The sequence below is a fragment of the Monodelphis domestica genome, chromosome 1 (assembly GCF_027887165.1).
Source record: "Monodelphis domestica isolate mMonDom1 chromosome 1, mMonDom1.pri, whole genome shotgun sequence".
NCBI classification, from domain to species: domain Eukaryota; kingdom Metazoa; phylum Chordata; class Mammalia; order Didelphimorphia; family Didelphidae; genus Monodelphis; species Monodelphis domestica.
This window is the reverse complement of record NC_077227.1, coordinates 477,047,455-477,073,168: the sequence shown is the minus strand read 5'-3', so window position 1 is coordinate 477,073,168 and position 25,714 is coordinate 477,047,455. Positions and strand designations below refer to the sequence as shown.

At 43.5% G+C, this 25,714-nt stretch overlaps 1 protein-coding gene across 1 annotated transcript in view; it reads left to right on the top strand.

Annotated features, from left to right (window-relative positions):
- Positions 1 to 2,667: 2,667 nt before the first annotated feature.
- ABCA2 (ATP binding cassette subfamily A member 2) overlaps positions 2,668 to 25,714 on the top strand; it is a 76,346-nt gene continuing 53,299 nt past the window's right edge. The window contains exon 1 of the mRNA XM_001366907.3: positions 2,668 to 3,479. Within this exon, the coding sequence (XP_001366944.3) occupies positions 3,414 to 3,479 (66 nt within the window). The 5' untranslated portion in view covers positions 2,668 to 3,413. The remainder of the gene's footprint in view (positions 3,480 to 25,714) is intronic.

Sequence of the window (25,714 nt, the reverse complement as noted above, 5' to 3'; positions counted from 1 at the left end):
GAGAAAATGAATTGATTTTTTGGGGCAAGCAGGGTTGTTGTTTGTTTTGTTTTGTTTCATTTGTTTTGGCTCTTATATCACACTATTGATTAATTTGAAACTTGAAGTTCTCAATACATCCTGGATCTTTTTCATAGACACTGTTATCTAGCTACTGTTTCTTAACCCAATAACTATGATTATGAGGTTTTTGAACCCAAGTGCAGAATTTTACATTTATTATTGTTAAATTTCATCTTGTTAGATTAGGTCTATTGTTTTAGCTTGTCAAAATCTTTTTGGATCTCGATTGTTATCCATTGCAGGAGTTATTACCCCTCCTAATTCTCTGTCAATTGTAAATTTGACAAGTAAGCCTTCTTAGGATTTTAAATCAAAACACTGATAATGAACAGCACAGGGGTAAAGGCCTATGATCCCTTGGACATTCAATGGACTATCATCCTGAGTTTAGAGGTGTCAGGCACAGGGTCTATATCTCAGCTTGAAATAGTCTTTTTTTTTTTTAATCCTTACCTTCCATCTTGGAGTCAATACTGTGTATTGGCTCCAAGGCAGAAGAGTGGTAAGGGCTAGACAATGGGGGTTAAATGACTTGCCCAGGGTCACACAGCTGGGAAGTATCTGAGGCTGGATTTGAAACTAGGACCTCCCATCTCTAGGCCTGGCTCTCAATCCACTGAGCCACCCAGCTGCCCCCTTGAAATATTCTCAAGTGCTGCTTGAACCAAATTAAAATGTAACTGGGGAATATTTAACATAAGAAAGCAAAAATATAATAAAACATGGATAGTATTACATTTTTAAAATTGTCAGCATGTGGTCTGTAGGGACCCTTATGTACAACTTGGTGACTTTTGTTTCTATTTGAGTTTGATACTTTTGATATAGTCCATTATTGAATTTTAGATTTAGAAGGTACTTTAGAAATCTTTCCAGCCAATCTCCTAATTTTGCAAATGGAGAAACTGAGCCACAGAAGCATTAAGTGATTTGTTTAAGGTCACATATAGAGACAAAGAAGCAAGGTAAGAACTGAAATCTGTCTCTAAATACAAAACCATTTTCAATGTATTATGCCATGTTTAGCCAGGAGAAGAGAATTAGGCTGGAGGGGGTGGTAAGAAAAAGAGACAATAGCTGTGTTCAGGTATTTGCAATTTGTCTTCTGAAAGAGAAATTAGATACAATATATCCTACTTTGTTCAGAAAAACAACTTTCTACAAATTAAAGTTGTTTAAAAGTGGAATGTGCTGCCTCAGGAAATAGTGATTTGTTTGTTTTTTTTCAGTAGAGGTCTATAAGAGGAGGCTGGCCAATGACTTGTTTGCAATTCCATAAGGGATATTCTCAAATAGATGGGCTCAACAGGAAGTTTCTTCGAACTCTAAGATCTATGATTTCCAGACCTATTCCATTTACATTTGGATGGGACTTCTGGGAAAGATGGGTATAAATAAAACTAAGAGGAGTAGTTAATACTTTGGTTAACATTAAGATACCAAAAAAGATCTTGACAAACTAGAATGGTCAATTCTGGTGAACTTCAAACTCAAACTGAATGAATCAGCAGTGTGACAGGGTAGCCAAAAAAAAAGTAAACACAATAGGTTGCATTAATAGAGCTACAGTGCCCAGGATGGCTAAGGTGATAATTCTGCTGTTCTCTACCCTTGTCAGATTCCATTTGGGGTGCAGTTCAGTTCTATTCCCCCACCCTTATCATAACTCTATCCCATTCCATCTTCATCCTATCTTTCTCATATCCATATGTTTCTTAACTGATTTCCTCTTATTTCTCGAACTTTCCATCCCACAACAATACTACACATTTGGATGATACTTTGAGGACAGCTAGGTGGGTTAAGGCACCAGGCATGGAGGCAGGATGACCTTAGTTTAAATCTGGCCTCAAAATCCTTGAATCTGGTCTCAGACACTTACTAGCTGTGTGACCCCTGACAAATCACTTAATCCCATTTGCCTCAGGTCTTCATCTGTAAAAAGAGCTGGAGAAGGAAATGGCAGGACACTCCAGTATCTTTGCCAAGAAAATTGCTCAAATGGGGTCATGAAAAGTTGAACTAGATTGAACAACAAAATGGCATTTAAAGATCTACAAAGTACTTCTCACATCTGATCCACCTTCCATCCCTACCTTCTTCCATTCCATTCACCATCCCTTTTTCAGTTCCATTCCATCCATCATGCCCTTCTCAATCCTATCCCATCTTTTCAAGCACATTCTGAGACCTAAATCACATAGCCCTCTGATAGGAAAGTTGACCTCCCTCAAAAGGACTCTGATTTGGGGGTCCTTGTGAACCCCCTGGAGGGGGATCCATGGAAGAGGACAGTTGGGTGATAAGAAGGTACTTTACATACAATGCCTTAAAAAAAATCAAACCAAATTCCTTATCTTTGTCTTAGAATATTGATTTAAGGCAGAAGAGCCGTAAGGGCTAGGCAATGGGAGTTAAGCGACTTGCCCAGGGTCACACAGCTGGGAAGTGTCTGAGACCGCGTTTGAACTCAAGACATCCTGTGTCCAGGCCTCCAGGTTTGGTTCTCTATCCATTGAGCTACCTAGCTGCTCTCTGCAATGCCCTCTTAATTGGTACTTGTTCCCTAAGCAATTGGTTAATTTAACGGGACGTGATTGCAGGTGAACTGGGGAGTGGACGGGGAGAGTCTGGAACCTCTTGGGGAAGGTCCTGGAGGAAATGACTTTAGCCTGGGGCTTGGGGCGCCCTCTGGAGTGTAGGGGAAGATGGGGGTGCTCTGTTCCTGCGCCTTTAAGAGCGGGCGGCCCCGACTGAGGGGCGGGTCACGTTCAGCTCGGAAATTCAATGCAGCAGAGGTGGCCAAGGAGGCTAGCCGAGCTGAGCCGAGCTGAACCGAGCTCCGCTGCGCTGCGCTCTTGGCTTCTCTGTGCCTAGCTGCGCTGCGTTCCTGGCTGGGCTGCGTTCTCCCGACTCAGGTCCCAACATCAGCATCTGCATCCCCAGCGTCTGGCCTCCTTGCTCTCCCATGATCCCAGATCCTCTTGTCCCGAGGATGGACGCTCTGTGAGGTGTCTTGCAGAGGCCGAGCCCGAGCCGGAGCCCTCGGGCCGGGCCAGGCCGGGCCGGGAACGATGCCGAACCGGGGGCCCGGCACAGGGACCCTTCAGCCACTGCAGAGCTCGCAGAGTGGAGGGCGGCGGTAGCTGCTTCACTAAGCGCTGCTCGGCTCCGGGACCCCGGGTCTCGGGCCCTGGCTCTAGCCCGGGCCCCAGGGTCTGTACTTTCCGACCCGCTAAGCTACAGCCCCAACACCGCACCCCCGTCACTCAAGATCTTCACCCTCCCTGACCCAGCTCTGTCAGCCTCATCCTCGGCCCGCGAGCCCTGATCCTTGGTCCGGCCCCACCATGGGCTTCTTGCACCAACTGCACCTCCTGCTTTGGAAGAACGTAACGCTGAAGAGGCGCAGCCCGGTGAGCGGGGTTGGGGGGATGGCAGAAGACAGGGGGCGGGAGAGCCGAAAGACGCGGTCCCGCTGAAGAGAAGCGGGAGACCCACCGGGACCCTGGGAGGTGGGGTAGGTTTGAGGGGATGGGGGCCGCCCAGAGGCTTGCGGGGGGTGGGGCTCAGGAGCACCCGAGACTAGACATCTCCTAACCCCACTTTAGCTCCAACCTCCAGGCAGCTCAGGGCCCTGTCTGATTGAACTAGAGGACTGTATAAGTATGTAAGATTGTGTGTGTGTGTGTATGCACTCGTGAGCATGTGTGGAGGGGGTAGGTGAAGAGCAGCCCCCGGGCCGGGCACCAGGTGGGCATGAGTATCCTTCCAAACAAGTCCTACTTGGCCAAGGGTTGCTCTGGCCCAGCTTCACCGGGGACATCGAATTCTCTTCCTTTCTGCACCTATTCTTAGCACCTCCTTCCCCCCCACCCCCATCCCACTCAGCTATTAACCTGGCCAGGTACACAGCTCTGTTTCCCTTCATCCCATTCTTGCCCCTAGGATGGTAGTCAGGGGCTAACCATTGGTCCTCTGTCCTAAGAAATAGCTCTGGTAAAGAGGGATGACTGGGCTAACCTTTGGATACTGGCTGCTCCGGGTCCAGCGTTAGTGGTGACTGGGGTGGGGGGTGGTAAGCCGTGACTCTGTGTGTGTGTGTGTGTGCTCAAGCTATTTATAGGAAGTCCAGAGCATATGTGGGTCAGAGCTGCATCTGCCCTGACGCTGGGTCCTTGGAGAAGCCAGGGAGTTTTAGGATAGGGAAGGGTCTGGCCTCTTACCTTTCCCAGCCCGAGACCAAATCAAATCAAACCGCTCCTGCTCGGGGCAGCATTGCCAAGGTGTATGTGCGGGAGGGGAGGGGGAATGGATAATAGAGGAGAGACTAGAGAAAAGATGCCTGCTGGGTAAGAGTTGAGCGGGGGTGACGGCAGTGGTCTCAGCCGTGACACTGTGACTCTGGATATACGGGAGACTTCTGGTCTTGGTGATAGGAGTTCCTGCAGTGGGATCAGCATTCCTCTACACCATCTTCCTTCTAACGCCCTCCCCCTCTCCTTGGTTGCAGGCTCCTCTTGAAGGCAGCAGGTGCAGGATAGGCTCCCAAGCCTTTTGGAGGCCGGTTTAGCAATGCCTGGCTACTTCCCACTGGCCTTAGGAGCAGGGATTCCTTTTTGCCTTTTTTCTCCCCATGTCAGAGGGCCCTGACGCTGCTCCATTCCCTCCCCTCTCATCAAGCCAACCTGCTGCTTTTCCTGTCCCTCCAGCCAGGAGCTAGGGAAGGAGACTGGGCTGAAGGATCCAGGCTGGGCTCTAGGCCTATCAATGACCTCTCCCTTCCTTGGGTTGACATTTGCCTACTTTCCTGGCTGAGTCATCAGAGCTGGAGGCTCCCTTAGCAGAGTGGAGCTCTGGCTGCTCCCCTAGGACTGGTCACAGGGCCCTGGGGCAGAGACAGGGAGGGGGGAGTGGTGGGCAGGCAGGGCTGCTCAGGGTGGCAGGAAGCAGGGAAGTTGGGAAGCTAGAGCCCAGGTTGGTCTGGCCCTTGCTCTGGATCATTGGGTATGGCATGTCAGGGATGCCTATGCTTCATGAACTCTTAATTACTTTTGAACGTGTTCCATAGCCCATTTGGGAATAGTTCTTCCATATCTTCTAAAACCTAGTCCCTGTCCTTCCTACCCACCCTTACTCCAGTGGAAATAGGGAGAGGGCCAGATGGGGCTTATTCCTTTATGGGTGGGGTGGGGAAATCTCCAAGGAGAAGTACCTCTAGTGTGGAACCAGGGTGTCTAGGCCTCCCAGAGAAGCTTTGTTAGCTGGTCTGGCTCTTTCCTTCCTCTGGTATCTCCTAATGAGGTAAGGTTCCGGATCAAGGATTTCTAATGCCAGGCTCCTGGCAGCCCTCCCCTCAATCTTCCCTTGCCAAATTCCTCAATCTGGGTTTTTCCCCTCTCCTTGACTTCTTACTCACTTCAACCTCATTTCTTGTGCTTTCCAGCCGATGGACTTCAAATTTAGGTATCCTGTAACTCTTAGAATGTCTCCCGTTCCCACCCCCCCAAATTGTTTCCTTCTATCCTTCATGCCTCTTTCATGGAGGTATTGTCAGAGTTCTGCTCTTCTCTGACCCAACCTAGGTGTGCAGTCCAGAGTGGAGACTCTGGGTGGGAAGGGGACAGTTGTGGTCAATTCCTGGCCAACTGTGGTCAATTGCTCTTCTCCTTGCATTGTCCAATCTCTCCCACTCCCATCCCTATGCCAGATTTGATGGTTAGAGATTTTCCTCCCCAGCCCTGGCTGTCCACAGACCAATTCCCAGCTGGCTAGAAGCGTCACAGGCCTCTCTTATGAGCTAGACCTGACTAAGAACAGCCAGGTTGTAGTCATCAGCAGGGAAACCCTGAGCAAGGGCACTAAAAACTTGGATTTCTAAATGGGCCTTTGGGATTTTTGACGGCATGGTCAGGAGCTGGGTTAAGTTTCTTTGTAGCTAGCTCTTGGCCAGAGGGTTTGTTGCAGCAATCTAGATCTCATCATTCCTCTCTTCTTTATGGCTGTCTGTCCCTCCGTGCTCCTTCTCTGGGCATTGCCCTGCCTTTAATGGGGAGCAGGGGCTGGGCTGGAAGGTCTTGAGAACCAAAATGTAAGCTAGGTTCTAGGGCTTTAGGTTTCAGGAAGAAGGAAGGAGAACCCTCTTCCAACCAGGTTCCCAGGAGTCTCTGTATCTGGGTAAAAGGACTCTCTCTACAGCACCTGCACCTTATTTTCCTTGCCTGCACTAATAACAACCCCGCCCCCCAGGCTACTTGGGATATGATTTCAAAGCCCATTTGCCTCCTCTTTATTCATGTCTTCAGTAAGCATTTGTGGTCATCCTTTGTGCCCAGTCCTGTGCCAACCCAAGCTATGAGGGAGAATCGAGAAGAAATAACTCTGGTCCACAGGGGAGCTCCAACTCAGGCTTAAAAAAAAAAAAAGAATAGCTTACATTTATTGAGTGCTTTCAGATTTACAAAGCAATGGTAGACTCTCTGTGATTATGTGCTTCCAGGTCTGAGCAGAGGAGATCTGTGTTAGGTTGGGGGGTGGGGGTGGGAAGGTTCAGCCAGGCTTTGAAGGAAAGGTAGAGGATTAGGCATTTGGAAGATGAAAGAGAGTAGGGGAGTCTTTGGGTTAGGGGCAAGGATCCTGATCCACCCCACATGGGGAAGGAGGGATGACTGGGTACAGAGCAGCCTTCTGTATCTCTCCGTAAGGGCAGACTGGAACTTGGAACATCAGTATTTGCATCTGGGTTTTTTTCATGCCACTGTGCTGATAATATCCCCTGGTCAGACCTGTGACCTTGGGGTGCTTTTAGCTCATTCTGGCAGCTTCTTTTCATCATTTCTCCTGCCACCTATGTCTTGGCTTCCATCAATCACTAGGGATTAATTGGGCCATTATTACTTGTCCAAGGCTGGGCAACAGAAGAGAGGTAGGACAAGGTCTCTTCTTTCGACACTACTTTGGAGAGATGCGATTGAAGCTCCTGGTTAAATGTTAACCTGGGAGATAAGACTGAAAATATAACTGTTGTTTGGTGTGGGCTAGAGTCATCAGGGAAATGTTTTTGTTAGGCTTTGAGGGATAAATACTGCTTTGATTAAGTAGAAGGGAAAGGAGGGAGAAGAGAAGGGAAAAGAACAGGGACTGTAATGATCATAATACATGCAGGAGACGGGCCCTACTGCAGTAGAGAGAATATGTTAGAGAAGATAGGAGAGAGAGAAACCTGCATAGGTAGGTTGGGGCCAGATTGTATCCATCTTTGAATGCCAGGTTTGGGAGTCCACCGTGACCCCTACCTCAAGACTATTACTCTCTTGTCTGCTTTCCTGATCATGAGACCTCATCTTGGCCCCAGGGTCCGAGCCCATGCTTCCCCTTTGGCTGCTGCAGCTCTGGCTGTACTCCCAAACTGGCATGCGCCTGCAAGCCAGTGGTACACAGGTCCTGAACTGAGGCTGGTATTCAGAAATGATGAGTCGGCACTCTTACCTGAGCCCTGGGCACTTGAAGTTGAATGCCACAATTTTTCAAGATCCTTTAAAGAAGTCTTTGGGTATCTAGTGATAACCTCCTGAAGGACTTCTAGAGAAGTCATTGACACTTGAATTCCTGCTAATTTTCAATTTCCTGCTAAGGTCAAGGGACTAGAAGGAAATAGAGTTCAGTATCAGTCTTCTACTAAGATCATTTGTGAGTGAGATTCTTGGGGCTTTCTTCAAGAGATGGGATCCTGGAATCTGAAATCTAAATTATCTTGACTTCCTCCATACCCCGAGAGAGGACACTGGCACTGACTTCCTCTTCCCCTTACGTAAAAGTTGTAAACAAACCTCATCCTTTGTAGCAATGATGGGAGGTTTGGGACTAGAAGAGTCTGTCCAGGACAGTTGGAGTCAATGGATCAAGTATGAGGACTGAGAGAGAGAGAGAGATTTCAAAAGGGATGGCTTTAAAGAAAAGGAAATCCACTGTGGTGTGAAAGATTTAGGTTAGATTGAACTTTCTGCCTAGAAGTGTGTTGGGTGGGGCTGGTTGTAAGTAGGGGTGAGGTGATTCTTCCATAGTAGGGTTTCAAAATGAGGTATGATTCTCCTGTTGGTGATGGCAAAGCAGGGTCACTTCTAGATAAAAGGAGGGAGCAGCCCCTTCCCTTCCCCTGGTACCTGAGGAAACCCTTTGATATCATGGGACCTTCTAAGCCTTGCAAGGGCTTCTTAGGCTAGAGTCAGACCCTATGACCCTCATCAACTAGTGCTAGATCCCCTGGGAAGTATCAGATAATAACACCCCAACTCTGCAGAATAGGAGTTCTTTCTTCTCTGGCCAGTCTCCAGATTCCCAGGGTGAGCTGGTACTAGAGAATGGCATCAGCTAGCCCTATCCCCCTGGTCCTATTCCCTGCCAGAGTCTACACCTTCAGGCCTCTATTAGATAAAGGGCCTGGGAGACTATGAGAGTGAATTGTTTTGGGTTTATTCTCTGCTTAACCTCCCTGCCTTCCCTTCACAGGTTAGGGTACTATGGTTGCCCTTTTTTGGATCTGCCATCTATACATTTGCCCCAACTTGTCTGGACCCTGTTTGCAGGTTGAGCCTCTTTCACATGCCTTTGGCCCTGAAGCTACTCTTCTCTCTAGCTCAGTGCCTCAGTCTTTCCATTTGTGAATGAGATCCATAACCTCTGAATTCTTGTTGGGTAAAATATCCAGGAGAGGAAGCTTGGAGTGCTTTAGGAGCATAGAGAGTTTGTATTTGTTAGTACCAATAAGTAGATTCTTAGATCTGGAACCATAGTTGCCTCCAAAGCTCCCCTTCATCCTTTATCCTGTCTCATTTTCATGAAGAACAGGATAGGCAACACAGTGATCAGTCTCAAAGGTGAGATGTCTTGCCCAAGAAAGGAACTTTAGTCTCTTTTCCCTCTTGGAATTTTAGTCTCCCTTTCAGTGAAATGAACTAAAACAGAAATGCCTTTAGATCGTAAGAGCAGGAAAGACTCTTGGAAGTCATCTTATAATAAATGACTATCATTTTATAGATGAGGAAACTAAGACTCCAAGAGGTTAAATGATTGACCCTAGATTCCACAAGTGGCAAAGCCAATATTCAAACAAATGCCATCCCCCTCACCCCCTGCAACATAAAATGAGGACTATATTTTTCCACCATACCATCCCAGATGCATCCTGAGTCCTGTGGGAGAAGCTGTCAGAGAGAGAAGTTTGGAGCCTTTTAGGTGAGGGATGCCACTTGGCCTTGCTGACCAGGAGTATATTAGAGACACGGGGACAAGGACCTTACTCCCAGCCAAGCTGAGGTTGCATCCATATAGCCCCCTTGTTTACTGTGGTCCAAGAACAAAGTTTAAAGAAAGGAGGAACTCTTATTGTGGATAGCACTAAGGTGGGGAGAGAAGGGATCCATGGACCCTTTATGTCATCTGTAAAATCTTTGCCACCCCTTCCCATTCTTTAGGGCTTAGCTCAGGTTCAACCTCCTTCAGGATGGCTGCCTCAATTCTTCCATTTGTCTTTCCCTCAAAAATGAGGGCTGATATTTATGTAGCACTTTAAAAGTTGCAAAACCACTTTTCTCACAATAGCCCTGTCAGTCAGGTAGTATAAATATTATTATCCCCATTTTATAGATGAAGAAACTTGAGGGCCCAGAGCATGATAAATATGGGAGCTGGGACTAAAATCTGGGTTTCCTGACTCCCTCTGTCTCTCTTCTTAGTAATAAACAATGGTTTAGGTTCATCATAATTACTCGCTCATCCAATGTCTATGGAATGATTTCCATGTGTAGGAATGCCATCGTGCTAGGTATATGGGAAATTCAGAGGTATGGATGCTCTCTGGCCCCAAGAAGCTGAAATCATAATGGTAATAATGTTGTATCCGTGCCTGCCGGAATTGCAACGGTGGGGTCCGGGAAGCAGCCACCTAAAAAGACCATAGGGGGAGAGAGGGGAGACCAAGCACGCAATAGAGAGACAGAGTCAGTCTGATAGTGTCAAGGCTCCGTTTATTGCAGGTGTAAGGCAAGAATACATATGCTTGAGGTAAAAGGGGGGTGGTGGTGATTAAAGACTGTTTGTACCAGGAGGGAACATGAAGAATGGTTATTGTTATGGTTTGTGGCCGTTGGTCTTAGCGACGCCTGTTTTCAGGAGGTAACTTGTTTGTTCAGTTTCCCAATGATCCTTATGTTGTTTCAGGTCAAGTTGTCCCCAAATATGGTCTCTGACAATGTTGCTTCTTGCATTTGTGGAGTGTTTAAAGTCAATGTGTAATGCTTGCTCATCCAACATCTTATTTGGTCGGACTCCATGGATGTCAGAGCTGGAAGGGGCCTTAGAGCTGATGCTAGTCTGGTGCAGTCCACTCATCAGATCCATGAAGAACTTAAGGCTTAGATTGTGTCCTATGGTGGATGGAGGGAGTAGGGCTCAGGTCTTCTGTCTCCCAGTCTGGGGCCCTTCCACCAGACTACATTGCCTTTCAGAATTCTAACACTGAATGGGGATCACATGATTTGAGCCTCATTTATACACCATGCTGGAGAATTATCTCACCATTTCCATAGTGCCAAGGAGGCTGTGAGCTCAGCGACAAGATGGAGGTAGGTATGGCTACAGAAGCAGTTTGTCTGAAGAAGATAGGATGACTTTTAGTGGAATGCGAGTTCAGTGTGAATCAGTAGTGTGAGAAAGCAGTTGAGAGAGTTACTGCTATCTTGGGCTGTACGGAGAGAGGCAGAGTGTTAGAATGAAGGAGGTGACAGTTCCATTCTGCCCGGCTCAAGTCATATCTGGGGTGTTGTGCCCTGTTCTGGGTGCAGCATTTTATTTATTTATTTGTTTATTTGAATGAAAATCTACCTTCTCTCCCTCCTATATTTCCCCTCCCATGGAAAAACAAAATCCTTATAAAAAGTATGCACAATCAAGCAAAACAAGTTCCTACATTGACAATGTCCTATCTCAATCTTGGGTACCATTTTTTAGGAATGACATTAGTAGACTGAAGAGTATTCAGAAGAGCCTAGGCAGGAAGACAAGAAGTCTCAAGTTCATGCCATGTGAGGATGGGGTGGGAGGTGGGGGGGGGGGAAGAACTGGTGATATTTAGTGTGAAGAAGAGAAGGCTTTGCCTGACCTGATAGTCATCTCTAAGTTAATATGGAAGAAGGGTGAAACTTGTTTGGCTTGGCCTTTGGGCAGACCTAGGAACAAGGGGTAGAAATTACAAAGAAGCATCTTTGGGGGAGCAGCTAGGTAACACAGTGGATAATGTGAGGCCTGGAATCCAGAGATCCTGGGTTCAAATATGACCTCAGACACTTCTTAGCTATGTGACCCTGGGCAAGTCACTTAACCCCAATTGCTTAGCCTTTACCACACTTCTGTCTTGGAATCAATACTTAGTATAGATTCTAAGACCGAAGATAAGGGCTTAAAAAAGAAGCAGCAGAAACATATTTTTTGCCTTCGTTTTGCAGATGGGGAAACTGAGTCTTAGAGAAGGGAAATGTCCCGTTCATTGTTGGTTCTATTATATTAAGGGTCTGGATTACAAAAGCCTTCTGGGGTGGTGTATAGCTTCTTTGGTAGCTGTTTGTGAACCTGCCTGTTTTCTCATATCAATAGCTGCCTGGCAGCTGCCCTCTGGGTATTCCCTGCCCCCTTCTGTAATGTTGACCAGCTGGCCTCTGTGCCAGAGGAGCCCGCGTACCCAGGGTGTCCTGTTACAGGGCAGTGTCCATCACCTTGGTGTCTAGGGAGTGTGCGAGTTGGAAGGAGTCAAAATTGTGTGTGGCCCTGCTGAGGTCTGGAGAGGGAAAAGGTTTTACTGAGCTTCACAGACCAAAGGGGCACCTTGTTCTTTCACCTATGGCCCATCTTGTCTCCTTTAGGGGACAGAGTCTGTGACCTTTGGCCAAATGAGGGACTGGCCAGTGGAGCCTGGAATTGAGAGAATAAGCTCAAGGGTTTTGTGCCCCAAATCTGGTCCCTCTGGAGACCTAAAAGAGACCCAGGGCCCTGCCTGTTGGATACCATCTTGCTTGGAAATTAGGGCATCACTGAGTATGGGGAGATTGTGGTCGTGATCTTGGCTAGCTCCGGAGAGGAATGGGAGGTGACTGCTTACTGAACTGCCCACCCAGACTTGCCTTTCTTGGGGGTTTGGGGGGGAGAGCTGCTGCCACTGTTTCCTATGGTGATGAGCCCTGTGGTTTCCATGGCAACTGAGCCAGTCTCACCTAGTTTCCCTCCTGGCTGGTGGCAGGCAGTGGTGAGGGAGGGGCCTTGGAGAGATCCATGGTCTGAGGACTCTCATGGTACCCAGAAGCCCCTTCCTTCAGCTGGGCATGTTGAAGGACTGGCAGGCCAGACCCCTGCCAGAAGGGTAGGGATCCGTGTCCTGGAGAGGAATCACATACGGGATGGCTGAGGGCTCAGCCCCTGCAAATTCCTGAACCTCTGGCCCCGAGCCATGGGCGGTGCCCTGGCCTGCCACCCTGGCTCTGCCATCCCCAGATGCTGATCTTGCTTCTCCTCCCTGCCCCCCGCTTGCCGGTCTGGGGCCTCGCCTTGGCCCTCCATGCATGGCTGTTGCTGTAGTGATTCGAAGGTGGGGAGGAAGCTTCGGCAGTGGGCGCCTGTTGCTATAAGGACTGTAATGCCTGCTGGGCACTGCCCAAGGTGGGCAGCAGGAAAAGCTGGTGAAGCCCTTGTGGGCTGAAGGAAGGATCCCCAGAGACCTCTCTTCTTGGGGCCCGTACAAACCCCTCCCACCTGAGGAGATGGTGAACATGCCGTTACACGCAGCTATAGACATGCGATTACATGCATCTGCATCCATGCACACCGTCCTATAGAGACAGAGCAATATATCCCCACGCACACGCGCACGGTCACATCTCCAGATAAGTCACACCCATGTCCATGCCCACAATTACACAGACAGACGTGCGTGCGAATATCCGTGCACACACGCAGTCACACAAAATCCCATGCACAAGCGTCCTCCTTCTGCGTGTCCGTGGGACCGTGTCACGGGGATGTTGAGCCACCCGTGGGCTTATACACACAGAACCACATCGTCCCGCATGGAAAGCTCCAAACCAAAGGCAGACACACGCTTATGCGCTAGCCCTCGGGCGGACACAAGCCCGTACTTAGTCACTTTCTCCTTCGCAGTTTTTCTCCAGGCTGGGCACTTGTGGAGTGCTCTGAGGCTGGTACCACCGTGGGCCGCGGCTTGGCTTTTCGGAGGGGGGGTGGCAGGGCCTGTGTGGGGGCGAGGCTCCGGCCACAAAGCTCCATTGTCAGAGGCCAGTAAACAGGCGTGGGGCAGGAGGCTGGGGGAGGGGAGCGGCTGGGCTGACGGGTGGGTGAGACAGAAATCAAAGCTGGCAGGGATAAGGGGAGGGGGCAGATGGCAGGCGTGGAAGGGGGAAGTCAAGCACGACCAGGCTTCGGCAGTAAAAAGGATGACTGGGGCCCCACGGCTTTCTTCTTGTAGATCACCTAGGCATTCGGGCGGCATGGACTGAGACAGCGGCTCCCTCCTCTGGGGCTAGGCTCGGTGGCCGGGATGGTTCTCCTGTGATCACAGAATGGCCTCTGGCCAAAGTGAGGGCGCAGCCTCTGAGGTCCCGCTAGGACCCGAGTTAGGACTCAGCCCGCCAGCAGTGATGGCGACCATGCTGGGAGAAGGGGACCGGTAGAGGGAGTTGGAAGGTCAGAAGGAGGCTGGAACCCAAGGGTAGGCTCAGACATGGAAATCGTGAACGTTGGGAATTTATTCCGACTTCTGAAGGAGCAACGAGTTGGATGGGTTGTGGGGAGCTGGCTCCTTTAGAGCCGAGGCAGGGATATTTTAGCCGTGGAATTGAGTGCTGTAGAAATGCAGCCCCTTCTCATACCTGAGATCCAAGGAAAGGCACCACAGAGAGGGAGGCAGGATTTTTTTAGAACCCTTACCTTGGGTCTTAGAATCAATACTGGCTACTGGTTCCAAAGCAGAAGAGCCATAAGAGCTAGGCAGTGGGGGTTAAGGGACTTGCCCAGGCTCACATAACTAGGAAGGGTCTGAGGCCAGATTTGAACTCAGGACCTTTCGTCTCAATGCACGGAGCCACCTACCTATCCGCTGCCTGCTTCAAGATAGGGAAGCTGAGCCATAGAGTAACCTTGTTTGAATCCTCTGACTGACTCCCAGCCAGCCAGCCTGGGGGCATTCTGCTTTTTCATAGCACTTAGTTTTAGAGTGAGGGTCATCGAAAGGGGCACTTTGATGTCCAGGCCTCAGGTAGATGATGCCCTAGGCACTGTTGTCATCCAAAACCTCAAGATAGAATCAGAACAGTATGCCTTTTCCTGGGCACTCTGCCTACCCACTGGGTGTGCCCTGTGTACCACTCGTGTGGCATTCACTGAGCCTACTGTATGCATAATTCAGGATGGGGCAGCCCTGCTGGGGAGATGAAATGGAGTAGGGCACACACAGTTGACCCTTGCCTTTGTAATGTTCATGTGGAACCATTGTTGTTGTTTTAAATATATTTTTTATCTCTTTTGCTTTTATATTGCATTAATTTTTTTAATCCTTACCTTCCATCTTATAATCAATACTGTATATTGGTTCCATAGCAGAAGAGTGGTAAGAGCTAGGCAATGGGGGGTTAAATGACTTGCCCAGGGTCACACAGCTGGGAAGTGTCTGAGGTCTGATTTGAATCCAGGACCTCCCATCTCTAGGCCAGGCTCTCCATTCACTGAGCCACCCAGCTGCCCCCTGCATTAATTTTTTGAAACACCGCCCTCTTTACTTACTCTTCACTTGTCACAAAGAGAAAATGGTAGGATCAGCTAGGTGGCACAGTGCATCGAGTGCCAGATCTGGAGTCAGGAGCACCTCAGTTCAAATTCGGCTTCAGACACTTCCTAGCTATGTGACCCTGGGTAAGTCATTTAACCTCATTTATCAAGCCTTTGACCTTCTGTTACTAGGATAGAAAATAAGGTTTTTTAAAAAAGGAGAGAGACAGACAGACAGACAGCCTGGATCTGACAGTGTATATAACACTCTACATCTATAGTTCCCTACCTCTGTGCCACAAGAAAAGAGATGCATGTCATTTTTTTCTTCTCTGGAATCAAGATAAGTCGTTACAATTTTGCTAAACATTGTGAATATTGTTCTCCTACGCCTGATTACTTCACTGTATATAAATCTTCCCATGCTCCTCTGAATTTCTCATATTTGTCATTTTTCTTGTAGCAGTCATATTACATTATGTTCACGTGCCTTTTGTTCAGCCGTCTCCTAATGATAGGGACCCACTGAGTTTCCAAATTTTTGCTTCCAGACCAATATTTGGGTACACAAGAGGTCTTTCTTTCTGCCGTTGATCTGCTTGGAATAGATGCCGGGTAGAGTGGACTTTCTGAAACAAAGGAGCACAGCTTAGAAACTCTCCAAAGTTACTGTTTCTTAATCCTTGTGGTGGGCAAAACCCATCGCCAGAAGAAAATCAGGACTTTTATTAGGAGACAGAAAAATGTGATTGCTTAACAAGTATTCACTAGCCCCCTTGGGTGCTGGGTCAAGCAGAATGGAGACAATGAAAAGGATCAAAGCAGAGCTGGTCCTTGTCCCCAGAGAGCTTACAATCTAATAGAGAAAATAAGAGCTATCTACATTCATTCCCTCAGTAATTCAGTAAACATTATTGATACAGTCTAGGAGGAAATCCATATATACATTTGTTCATTCATTCATTCATTCAGTGAACATGATTGAAGCTTGCAGTTTAAAAGGAAAGAAAAAAATCCATATATATTCATTCATTCAATAAGCATTATTGATGTTAGCTATGAGCAGAATCCATCAAGGTAAATAACCAAGCTCAGCAAATTTCTATCACTTATTATGTACAAGGTATTGTGCTAGGGACTTGGGGAGAAAGGAAGGAAGAGGAAAAGAAGAAAGGAAAGAAAAGAAAAAATAGTCCTTGCTCTCAAAGATGGGAGTGATGGATAAAAGGTAGATTCAACCAATATTTTATTTCCTTTTTATTAGAAAGAAATTTTAAATTCTTACTTTCCATCTTAGAATCAATACTATGTATTGGTTCCAGGGCAGAAGCGAGGGTAAGGGCTAGGCAATAGGGGTTAGGTGACTTGCCCAGGGTCACACAGCTAGGAAATGTTTGAGCCCAGATTTGAATCACTGAGCCACCTAGCTGCACCCCTCACCAAACAATCTTTTCTAGAAATATTTGAGATAAGAGAAAGTAAGTTTAGCTGTGGGGATTAGGAAAGGGTATATGGAGGAGATGGCACCTGGCCTGCCTTCTGAGCCTTGACAGAAGAGAAGAATTCTGAGAAGTGAGAAAGAAAGAAGGTGTACATTCCAAGCATGGGGGGATAGCCTGTGCAAATTCACATAAGTGGGATGTTTTTTGGATTTGGGAAATAACTAGTGTTGCAGTATATAAAAGGGAATGATCTGAAATAATGCCAGAAAGATAGGTTGGAGCCAGATTGTTAAGGGGCCCAAATACCAATCTAAGAAGTTAGAATTTTGTTTTCTAAGATACTATCAAAGCCCTCAAATGGTTTATAATCTAGCAGGCTCGATAGGATGAGGAGACAAATAACTATAATAGGAGACATTAGAAATGCATCAGAACTTTATGGACCAAGTTTTATGACAGATCTGAGAAGGGGAAGAGTACAGCCAGTTAGGGGTGGTTCAAAGGGAACTTCTTAGAGGAGGTGGCATTTGATCTGTGCCTCAAAAGAAGGAAAATATTTCAAAGAATTTCAACCTATTGAGATAGGGAGAGGTCACTGAGGGTATCCAGGACAGCAAGAGCAAAGGCAGGGAGGTAGGTTAGTATCTGGAAATGTCAGACGTCACAGGATCTTAGATTTAGAGTTGGAAGTAGTTCAGTTTGGCTGGACTTTGACATGAAGCAGTGTAAGATATATGAGATTTGGTAAGTAGTGAATAGCTACTTATTGAACAGAATGTAGACACGATAAGGACTAAAACCATGGAATTTCCTTTCTTCATGACCGAGACTATATAAAGAAAGGATTGGGGTAGGGATGGATTTTTAAAAAGTTTTATCTGGTCATTCCACTTCTTTGCTCAGAAATGTTCTGTGCCTCTCTAATGCCCACCCAAGGAAGTACTGGCTCCTTAGCCTGACTTTCAAGGCCCCCAACAATGTGATTCCATGCTCCAGTTCCCTGAAAAAATTTTGAAGGATATATTTAATTTTTACATAATTTCCAAATATAACTATCATCCTTCCCCTACCCAATGAGCCATTCCTCATAACATAGAATGAAGATTTTAAACAATAGTTCAGCAAAAGTAACATTAATGGAGTCCAACAGTCTGCTAGTATATGCAAAATTCCATACCCATTAGAGGCAACAAGATGGCTCATTGGATAGAGAGCCAGACTCAGAGATGGGAGGTCCTGGGTCCAAATCTGGTCTCAAACACTTTCTAGTTGCATAATCTTAATAAAGTCCCTTAACCCCCAATTGCCTAGCCCTTCCTGCTTTTTTGCCTTGGAACCAACACTTGGTGTCAATTCTAAGATAGAAGATAAGGGTTAAAAAAAATTCCATATTCATCCTCCCCTACTTCTAGAAAGAAGGGAAGGAGGTACATTCTTTCATCTTTTCTTTAGGGCCAAACTTGGCCATTATTTTATTGTTGTTGTTTCCATTCACATTGTTTTAATCTTTTGTGTTTATTGTTTTCCTGATTTTGCTTATTTCGTTTTGCATATATGTCATCCTATGCTTCTCTGAATCCTTCCAATGAATCATTCTTTTCCTTTTTTGTAAGTTCACTAGATTTTGATCGTATTTGATTTGATTTTACATTTTGATTGACTTTTTGTTTTTATAAATTTTAATTTCCTATTTTATCTTTTTTCCTTTGGTATCCAGGGAAGGCAATCTTTGTAACAAAGTAGGAAAAAAATGGCAGTTTGATATACCCATAATCCCTTCCCTCTGTAATGATGAGAGGGAGGTTTATTGTCTTATCTCTTTAACCTCAATCATTATAATAATACAGCATTCAGTTGCCTTAAATTTTTTTTTGGTTCTTTCTATTTGTGTTTTTGTTATTGTGTATATTGTTTTCCTGGTTCTACTTACTTCACTCTAAAATCCACCCTTCTGTCTTCTTTTTATATATCTATCGGTCTGTCTGTCTTCTAATGCTCCCGTTACATTCTTATACCACAATTTGTTATCCCCAATCAATGGACATTTATTTTCTTTCTAGTTCTTTGCTATTGCAAAAAGTGCTGTTATGAATATTTTGGATTATATGGGATTTTTTTTCTGCCTCTGGCCTCCTGGGGATATATGCATAGCAGTGGAATCTGTGGGTCAAAGAGTATGGACATTTTGGTCATTTTAAAAACATAATTCAAATTGCTTTTCAGAATGGTCGAGCCAATTTGTAGTTCGTTTTATTAACAGCGTATTACTGTGCCTGTCTTTCCACAGACCACCCTATCTAACCTTATCTCATATTACTTTCCCCCTTGCACTCTTGTGCTTGAGCCAAACTGAAGTACTCTGCCAAGAATATGCACTGTGTCCTTCCTTTTGCCTCTGTCTTTGTTTGTGCTAATCACATAATCTAAGAGTTGGAAGGGACCTAAAGGATCATTTATTCCAACCTATACTGGAACAGCTACTTCCAGTGGCTGGAATATTCACCTTTCATTCTTTGCACCTGTACAATGCCTAACTTATCCAAAAGAATTCGAATTAAATACTCCCTCAAAGAAGCCTTCTTTGGTCTCATTTCCCCTGGTCTGAAACAACCTTCAGAACTGACATAGGTCCTTGTTTAATCTCTCTCATGTATTTATATAATAATGGATATGATAGTTGTATGGGTTGCTATCTTATCCCCCTATAAAAGTTCTGTGGGGGCATTTAAATATCTCTTCTAGCATTTAGCATGCGTATAGTATATGCTTGATGTTTATTTTATGGTATTAACAAATGAGTCCCCTCTTCAGTAAGCCAGAGGAGTCCAGCTGGTTTGGGGTCTTCGCTTTCTTGGGTTGGGAACACATCCCTTCCCTGTAAGGGAGGCAGGAGTCACATCAGCTGGGAAGTTTAAAGAATGCTTTGTAGAGGCACTTTACCCAGAGTGGTGTCTCCAGGGCCCGTGTCACCCAATCTCTTCATCATTGACCTGGAAGCCAGAATGGAGTCTGTTCATTAAGTTTGCAGAAGGTGCTCCTGGAAATATTGGGGTAGATTTCAAAATGACCTTGATAAAAGAGAGAAATAAACGACCTCAAAGAAATAGACTGAATTTCATCAGAGACCAGGTAAAAGCAGTAGGATATCTGCAGGGGCTTGAGCGTGGAGGGGAGAGGGAGAATGGACAGAGAGAACCAACTGTTCATTCCAAATGGAGGAGGAAGGGGTAAGTACAAAGTCTGCTGAAAGAGCTGAGTGACAGCAATACCATTACTGGGTCTATATCCCAAAGCGATCATAGAGAAGGGAAAAGGACCTATGTGTACAGAAATATTTATGACGACTCTTTGTGTGGTAGCAAAAATATTGGACACTGAAGGGATATATCTATCAATTGGGGAATGGCTGAGCAAGTTGTGGTATATGGTTGTAATGGAATACTATTGTGCCATAAGAAACAACAAAAAGATTGACTTCAGAAAACCCTGGAAAGACTTTTATGAACTGATGCAAAATGAAGTGAGCAGAACCAGGAGAACATTATATATAGTAACAGAGATGTTATACAATGATTGACTGTGAAGGACTAAACTCTTATCAGCAATGCAAGGACCCAAGACCACTGCAAGGGTACTCATGATGAAAAGTGTCATCCACAGCCATAAAAGGAACTGTCAGAGTGTGAATGCAGATTGAACATGCCACTTCTTGCCTTAATTACATTATGAGCTTTTTCTTAAATGTGTGATACATATTCTTTCACAATATGCGTAATACGTAATGACAACCCTGGAATAATCTTTATCAGATTGTTTGCTGACTAAGTAGGGAGGATTATAGGGAGGGAGGGAAAGAGAGAATTTGGATTGCAAAAGATCAGAAAGAAATTGCTAACAAATTGTTCCTACATGTAATCAAGGGGGAGGTGGGATGGAAGGAATGAATTGGTAAAATTAAAAAAAAAAGAAAGATGAGTAAGAGGGTCAGAGTAAAACACAAACTCTGTGACTTGTTCCTGTAGAATCTGAGAATAACAAAATTTCAAAGTTAGTAGGGACCTCAAAGCTTAGCTATAGAATCCAGGATCCCTGACAAGGAATGATCCCACTTAAAAAAAAAATTATTTCTCTTTCTTTAAGTATTTCCCAATTACATGAAAAAAAATTCCGAGTTCTCATGCAAAGTGTAGAGAGCAGAAAAAGCAGCAATATTTTACCATGACCAACTGTTAATGACTTAGTTATTTAAGCAATATAATGATCCAAGACAATCTCAAAGGACTCAGGAAGAAAAATTCTATCCTCCTCTAGAGATAGAGCTATTGGAGTCTAAATGCAAATAGAAGCATACTACTTTTCTCTTTTATTTTCCTTGTGTTTATGTATATATATGTCTTTTCCTAATACATGACTAAAAATATATGTTTTGCATGATTATACAGGGATAAGCTATCTCAAATTGTTTATTATCCCAGGGAGGGGGGAATGAGGAGAGGAGAGAATTTAGAACTCAAAATTTTTTAAAATGAATGTTAAACATTGTTTTTACATATAATGGGGAAAATTAAATAATATAGAATAAATATTATAGAATTATAGAATTTAATATTATAGAAAAACTTTTGAGTTCCAAATTTTCTTCCTTCTTCCCCACCACCCTTCTTGGGAAGGGAAGCAATTTGTTATCAATTATATGTGAAGTCATGCAAAACATATTTATTTCTATATTAGCCATGTTGCAAAAGAAAATACAAAGTAAAACAATAAAAATAAAGAATGTTTTTTTTTAAAGTGTGTTAAGATCTACATTTAGTGTTCATCTTTTCTTTTTCTGGAGGTGGCTAGCATTTTTTTTTTATCATGAGTCCTTTGGGATTGTCTTGGATCATTGTGTTGTGGAGAATAGTAAAGTCATTCACAGTTGATCTTCATACAATATTGTTGTTACTCTATATGATATTCTGGTTCTGCTCACTTCACTTTGCATGAATTCATATGTCTTCCCAGGTTTTTCTGAAACCGTTCTGCTCATCATTTCTAATAGTACAATAGTATTCTTTCATGATCATATACCACAACTTTTTCAGCCATTCCCCAACTAATGGGCATTTCCTTGATTTCCAATTCTTTGCTAACACGAAAAGAGCTGCTATAAATATTTTTGTATATATAGGTTCTTTTTCCTTTTATTTTATCTCTTTGGGATATAGACCTAGTAATGGTACTGCTGGGTCAAAAGATATGCACATTTTATAGCCTTTTGGACATAGTTCCAAATTGTCAATTCCACCAACAGTGCATGTGTAACAGTTTTTCCAAATTTTCAGTATTTGTCATTTTTTTTACATCATGTTAACCAATCTGATAAGTGTAATAGGTATCTTAGAGTTATTTGAATTTTCATTTCTATAATTATTAGTGATTTAGAGCATTTTTTCATTTGACTATTGATAGCTTTGATTTCTTCTTCCAAAAACTGTTGGTTCACATCTTTCTTTGACCACTTGGGAAATGGCTTTTAATTTTATAAATCTGATTTGTTTATATATTTGAGAAATGAGGCTTTTATCAGAGAAACTTGCTGTAAACGATTTCCCCTAGATTCCTGTTTTCTTTCTAACTTTGCTGCATTGATTTTGTTTGTGCAAATCCTTTTTTAATTTCACTTAATCAAAATTATCTATTTTATTTCATGTGGTCTTCTCTATCTCTTATTTGGTCATGAATTCTCCCCTCATCCATAGATCTTACATTTTCCATACTCCCTTATTTTATTTGTGATATTGCTCTTTATGTCTAAATCATTTATTCATTTTGACTTAATCTTGGCAAATGGTGTGTAATGTTGCTCTATGCCTAGTTTCTGCCAAACTGCTTTCCAGTTTTCCCAGAAATTTTTGTTAAATGTGGAGTTCTTACCCCAAAACTTTGAATCTTTGGGTTTGGTTTTATCAAACACTAGACTGCTATAGTCATTTATTTCTATGTGTTGTGTACCTTTTCTTTTCCACTAATCCACTATTCTATTTCTTAGCCAGTACCAGATTGTTTTGATAATTACCCCTTTGTAATATCTTTATTAATCTGGAATTCCTACATCTCTTTCCTTAATATTTGACATTCTTGACCTTTTGTTCTTCCAGAAGAATTTTGTTACTATTTTTTTCTAATGCTATAAAATAGTTTTTGGTAGTTTGATTGGAACGGCAGTGAATAAGTAAATTAACTTTGGTAGAATTATGCTTTTTATTATATTGGCTTGGGCTATTCATGAGCTATTAATATTTTCCTCATTATTTAGATTTGTTTTTCTTTACTGAAAAGTGCTTTGTAATTGAGTTCATATAATCCCTGAGTTTGTCTTAACAGATAGATTCCCAAGTATTTTATATTGTCTCTGCTGTTATTCTGAATGGACTTTCTATCTTTTGGTGCTAGGTGTTATTGGTAGTATATAGAAATGCTGATGATTTATGTGAGTCAATTTTTTCCCCCGTCACTTGTTGAAGTTGTTAATGGTTTTAGCTAGATTTTTTAGTTGATCCTTTGGAGTTTTCTAAGTATACCATCATATCATCTGTAGACAGTGATAATTTTGTTTTCTCATTGCCTATTTTTATTCCTTCAAGTTGTTTTTCTTCTCTTACCATTTCCAGCTACCCTTTCTGGAACAATATACATCCTTGCTTCAATCCTGATATTATTGGGAAGATTTCAAGTTTATCCCATTTAGATAATACTTGCTCTTGGTTTTAGATAGCTACTACACCATTTTAAGAAAATTTCCACGGATTCCTCTGCTTTCTAGTGATTTTAATGGAATGGATTTTAATGGGTACTCTTATTTTCTCAAAGGCTTTTTTCTGTATCTATTGATATCATAATGTGATTTTTAAAAATTATTGATATGGTCAGTTTTGCTGGTAGTTTTCTTATATTGGACCAGTTTGGCATTCCTAGTATAAATCCCACCTGGTCATAAGGTATGATCTTTGTGATATGTTGCTGTAAATTAATTTCCCCAATAGTCAATAAGAAAACTGGTCTATAGTTTTCTTTCTCTGTTTTTGCTCTCCCTGGTTTAGATAGGAAAACCATACCTAAAAAACCATTTGTGTCATAACAAGCAACCAAACAACAACAAAAATTTGTCATAAAAGGAATTTGGTAGGACTCCTTCTTCAACTATTTTCTCAAACAGTTTATAAAGTATTGAAATCAATAGTTCCTTAAAATGTTTTGTAAAATTCACTTGAAATTCCATCTAGTCCTAGGGATTTTTTTTTAGGGAACTTATTGATGACTTATTCAATTTCTTTTTCTAACATAGGATCGTTTGTGTATTCTATTTCCTCTTCTGATTATCTGAACATTTTATATTTTTTATAAATATCCATTTTACATAGACTGTCAGTTTTGCTGGCATAAAACTGGGCAAAAGAACTCTAATAATTGCTTTAATTTCACCTTTATTGTTGGTACATTTTGCCCTCTGGTTTGAGGATTTGGGACAGTTTTCCTTGATAATTTCTTGAAATATGATGTCTAGGGTTCTTTGATTGTGGCTTTCAGGTCATCAAAAATTTTTTAAATTATTTCTCCATGATCTGTTTTCTAGATCAGTTGTTCACATTTTCTTATATTTTTTCATTCTTTTCATTTTTTGTTTTTTATTCATTCTCATGGAGTCATTAACTTCCATTTGCCTGATTCGCATTTTAAAAAAAACCCTTACCTTCTATCTTAGAATCAATACTGGGTATTGGTTCCAAGGCAGAAGAGTGGTAAGGGCTAGGCAATGGGAGTTAAGTTACTTGTCCAGAGTCACACAGCTAAGAAGTGTCTGAGGCCAGATTTGAAGCCAGGACCTCCTGTCTCTGGGCTTGGCTCTCAGTCCACTGAGCCACCCAGCTTCCCCCCTGATTCACATTTTAAAAAAATTATTTTCTTCAGTGAGCTCTTGTATCTCTTTTTCCATTTGGCCAATCCTTCTTTTTAAGGTATTATTTTCTTCTTTTTGTGACTTTTAAAATCTGTTATTTTTTTAAAATTCCTTTTCTTTCATTTCTTTACCTAATTTTTCTCTACCACTCTTATTTGATTTGGAAAATAATTTTTTTTTAACTCTTACAGGAATTCTTGTTGAGCTCATTATGTCTGATTCACATTTCTTTTCTTTGAGACTTTGCTTATAACTGTTTTGAATTCATTGTCTTCTGAGTTTGTGTCTTGATCTTCCCAGTCAGGTTCTTTTTTTGTTGTTTGCTCATTTTCCATCCTACTTCTTGATTTGGAACTTTATGTTAATATTTGGCTCTGTTCCCAGCATGGAGGTAGAGGTACACTGTCTCAAGCTTCAGGCTTTTTTACACCTCTGTTTGCAGAGCCAGTGGGGGGTTTGGAAGTTTTTGGTGCTTTCAAGGTGCTGTCTGGGGAGAAGAGTGGTTATTCTTCTCCTGATCTGTACTCTGGTCCTTACCTAGGAAGGATCCCTGATCTTTTGGGGTTGCAATCAGTACTGCTCCTTAGGTTGGCTTCTTCCTTGGGACCAGAAACAATACTGTTACCAAAGGTCCCTGATTCCTTAGGTCTGGAAACAATATTGTTTCTCAGGGTCCCCATTCCCTTGGGACTGGAAATTATACTGCCCCTCTTAATATAAAGCACTTCTCTCAGCCCTTGAACTATGAACCAGAACTTGTATAACCAATGGAATGACCAGATAGTGTCTGTTCCTGCAGCCAGTGCTAGCACAGTGGGCCCATGAAATCACTTTTTTGACCAGTTGCTCGGTCTCCTTGACCCTGGAATGAGAGCTTCCAAAGCTGCTGTTCTGTCACCACCATTTAGTTCCACCACTAATATATCATTCATGTAGTTTCCAAGTCATATACCACCACTCCTGGGTTACATATTTCTCCTTCCAACCTATGTTGTCTTGGGAAGAATGTCTCACCCTTACTTTTTGTTGGCTCTATCACTCTAGGATTTGATTTGAGACAATTTAAAGTTGTTTGGGGGAAGAATGTTGGGATAAGACAGCTGCCCTGCCTTAATCATTCCTCCTCCTCCTCCAGCTTACCCCCACTATGAATCTTCTTATGTGACCTGATTTCAAGTGCCTGGACCACAATGACTGCCCTTGAAATGTGCTACAGGTTTTCAATGTTTCCCTAAAATGTGGCATCTTAGATCGAACACAGTGTCCCAGATATGAGTAGATTGTCCTCTCATTCCTTCTTCTATTTACATTGTTATAATCATTTGATTATAGTATTTTCCTGGTTCTGCTTACTTCATTCTGCATCAGTTTACTTTAGTCTTCCTATGCTTCAAATTCTTCATGTTTATCAGTTCTTGTGGGACAGTAATAATCCATTACA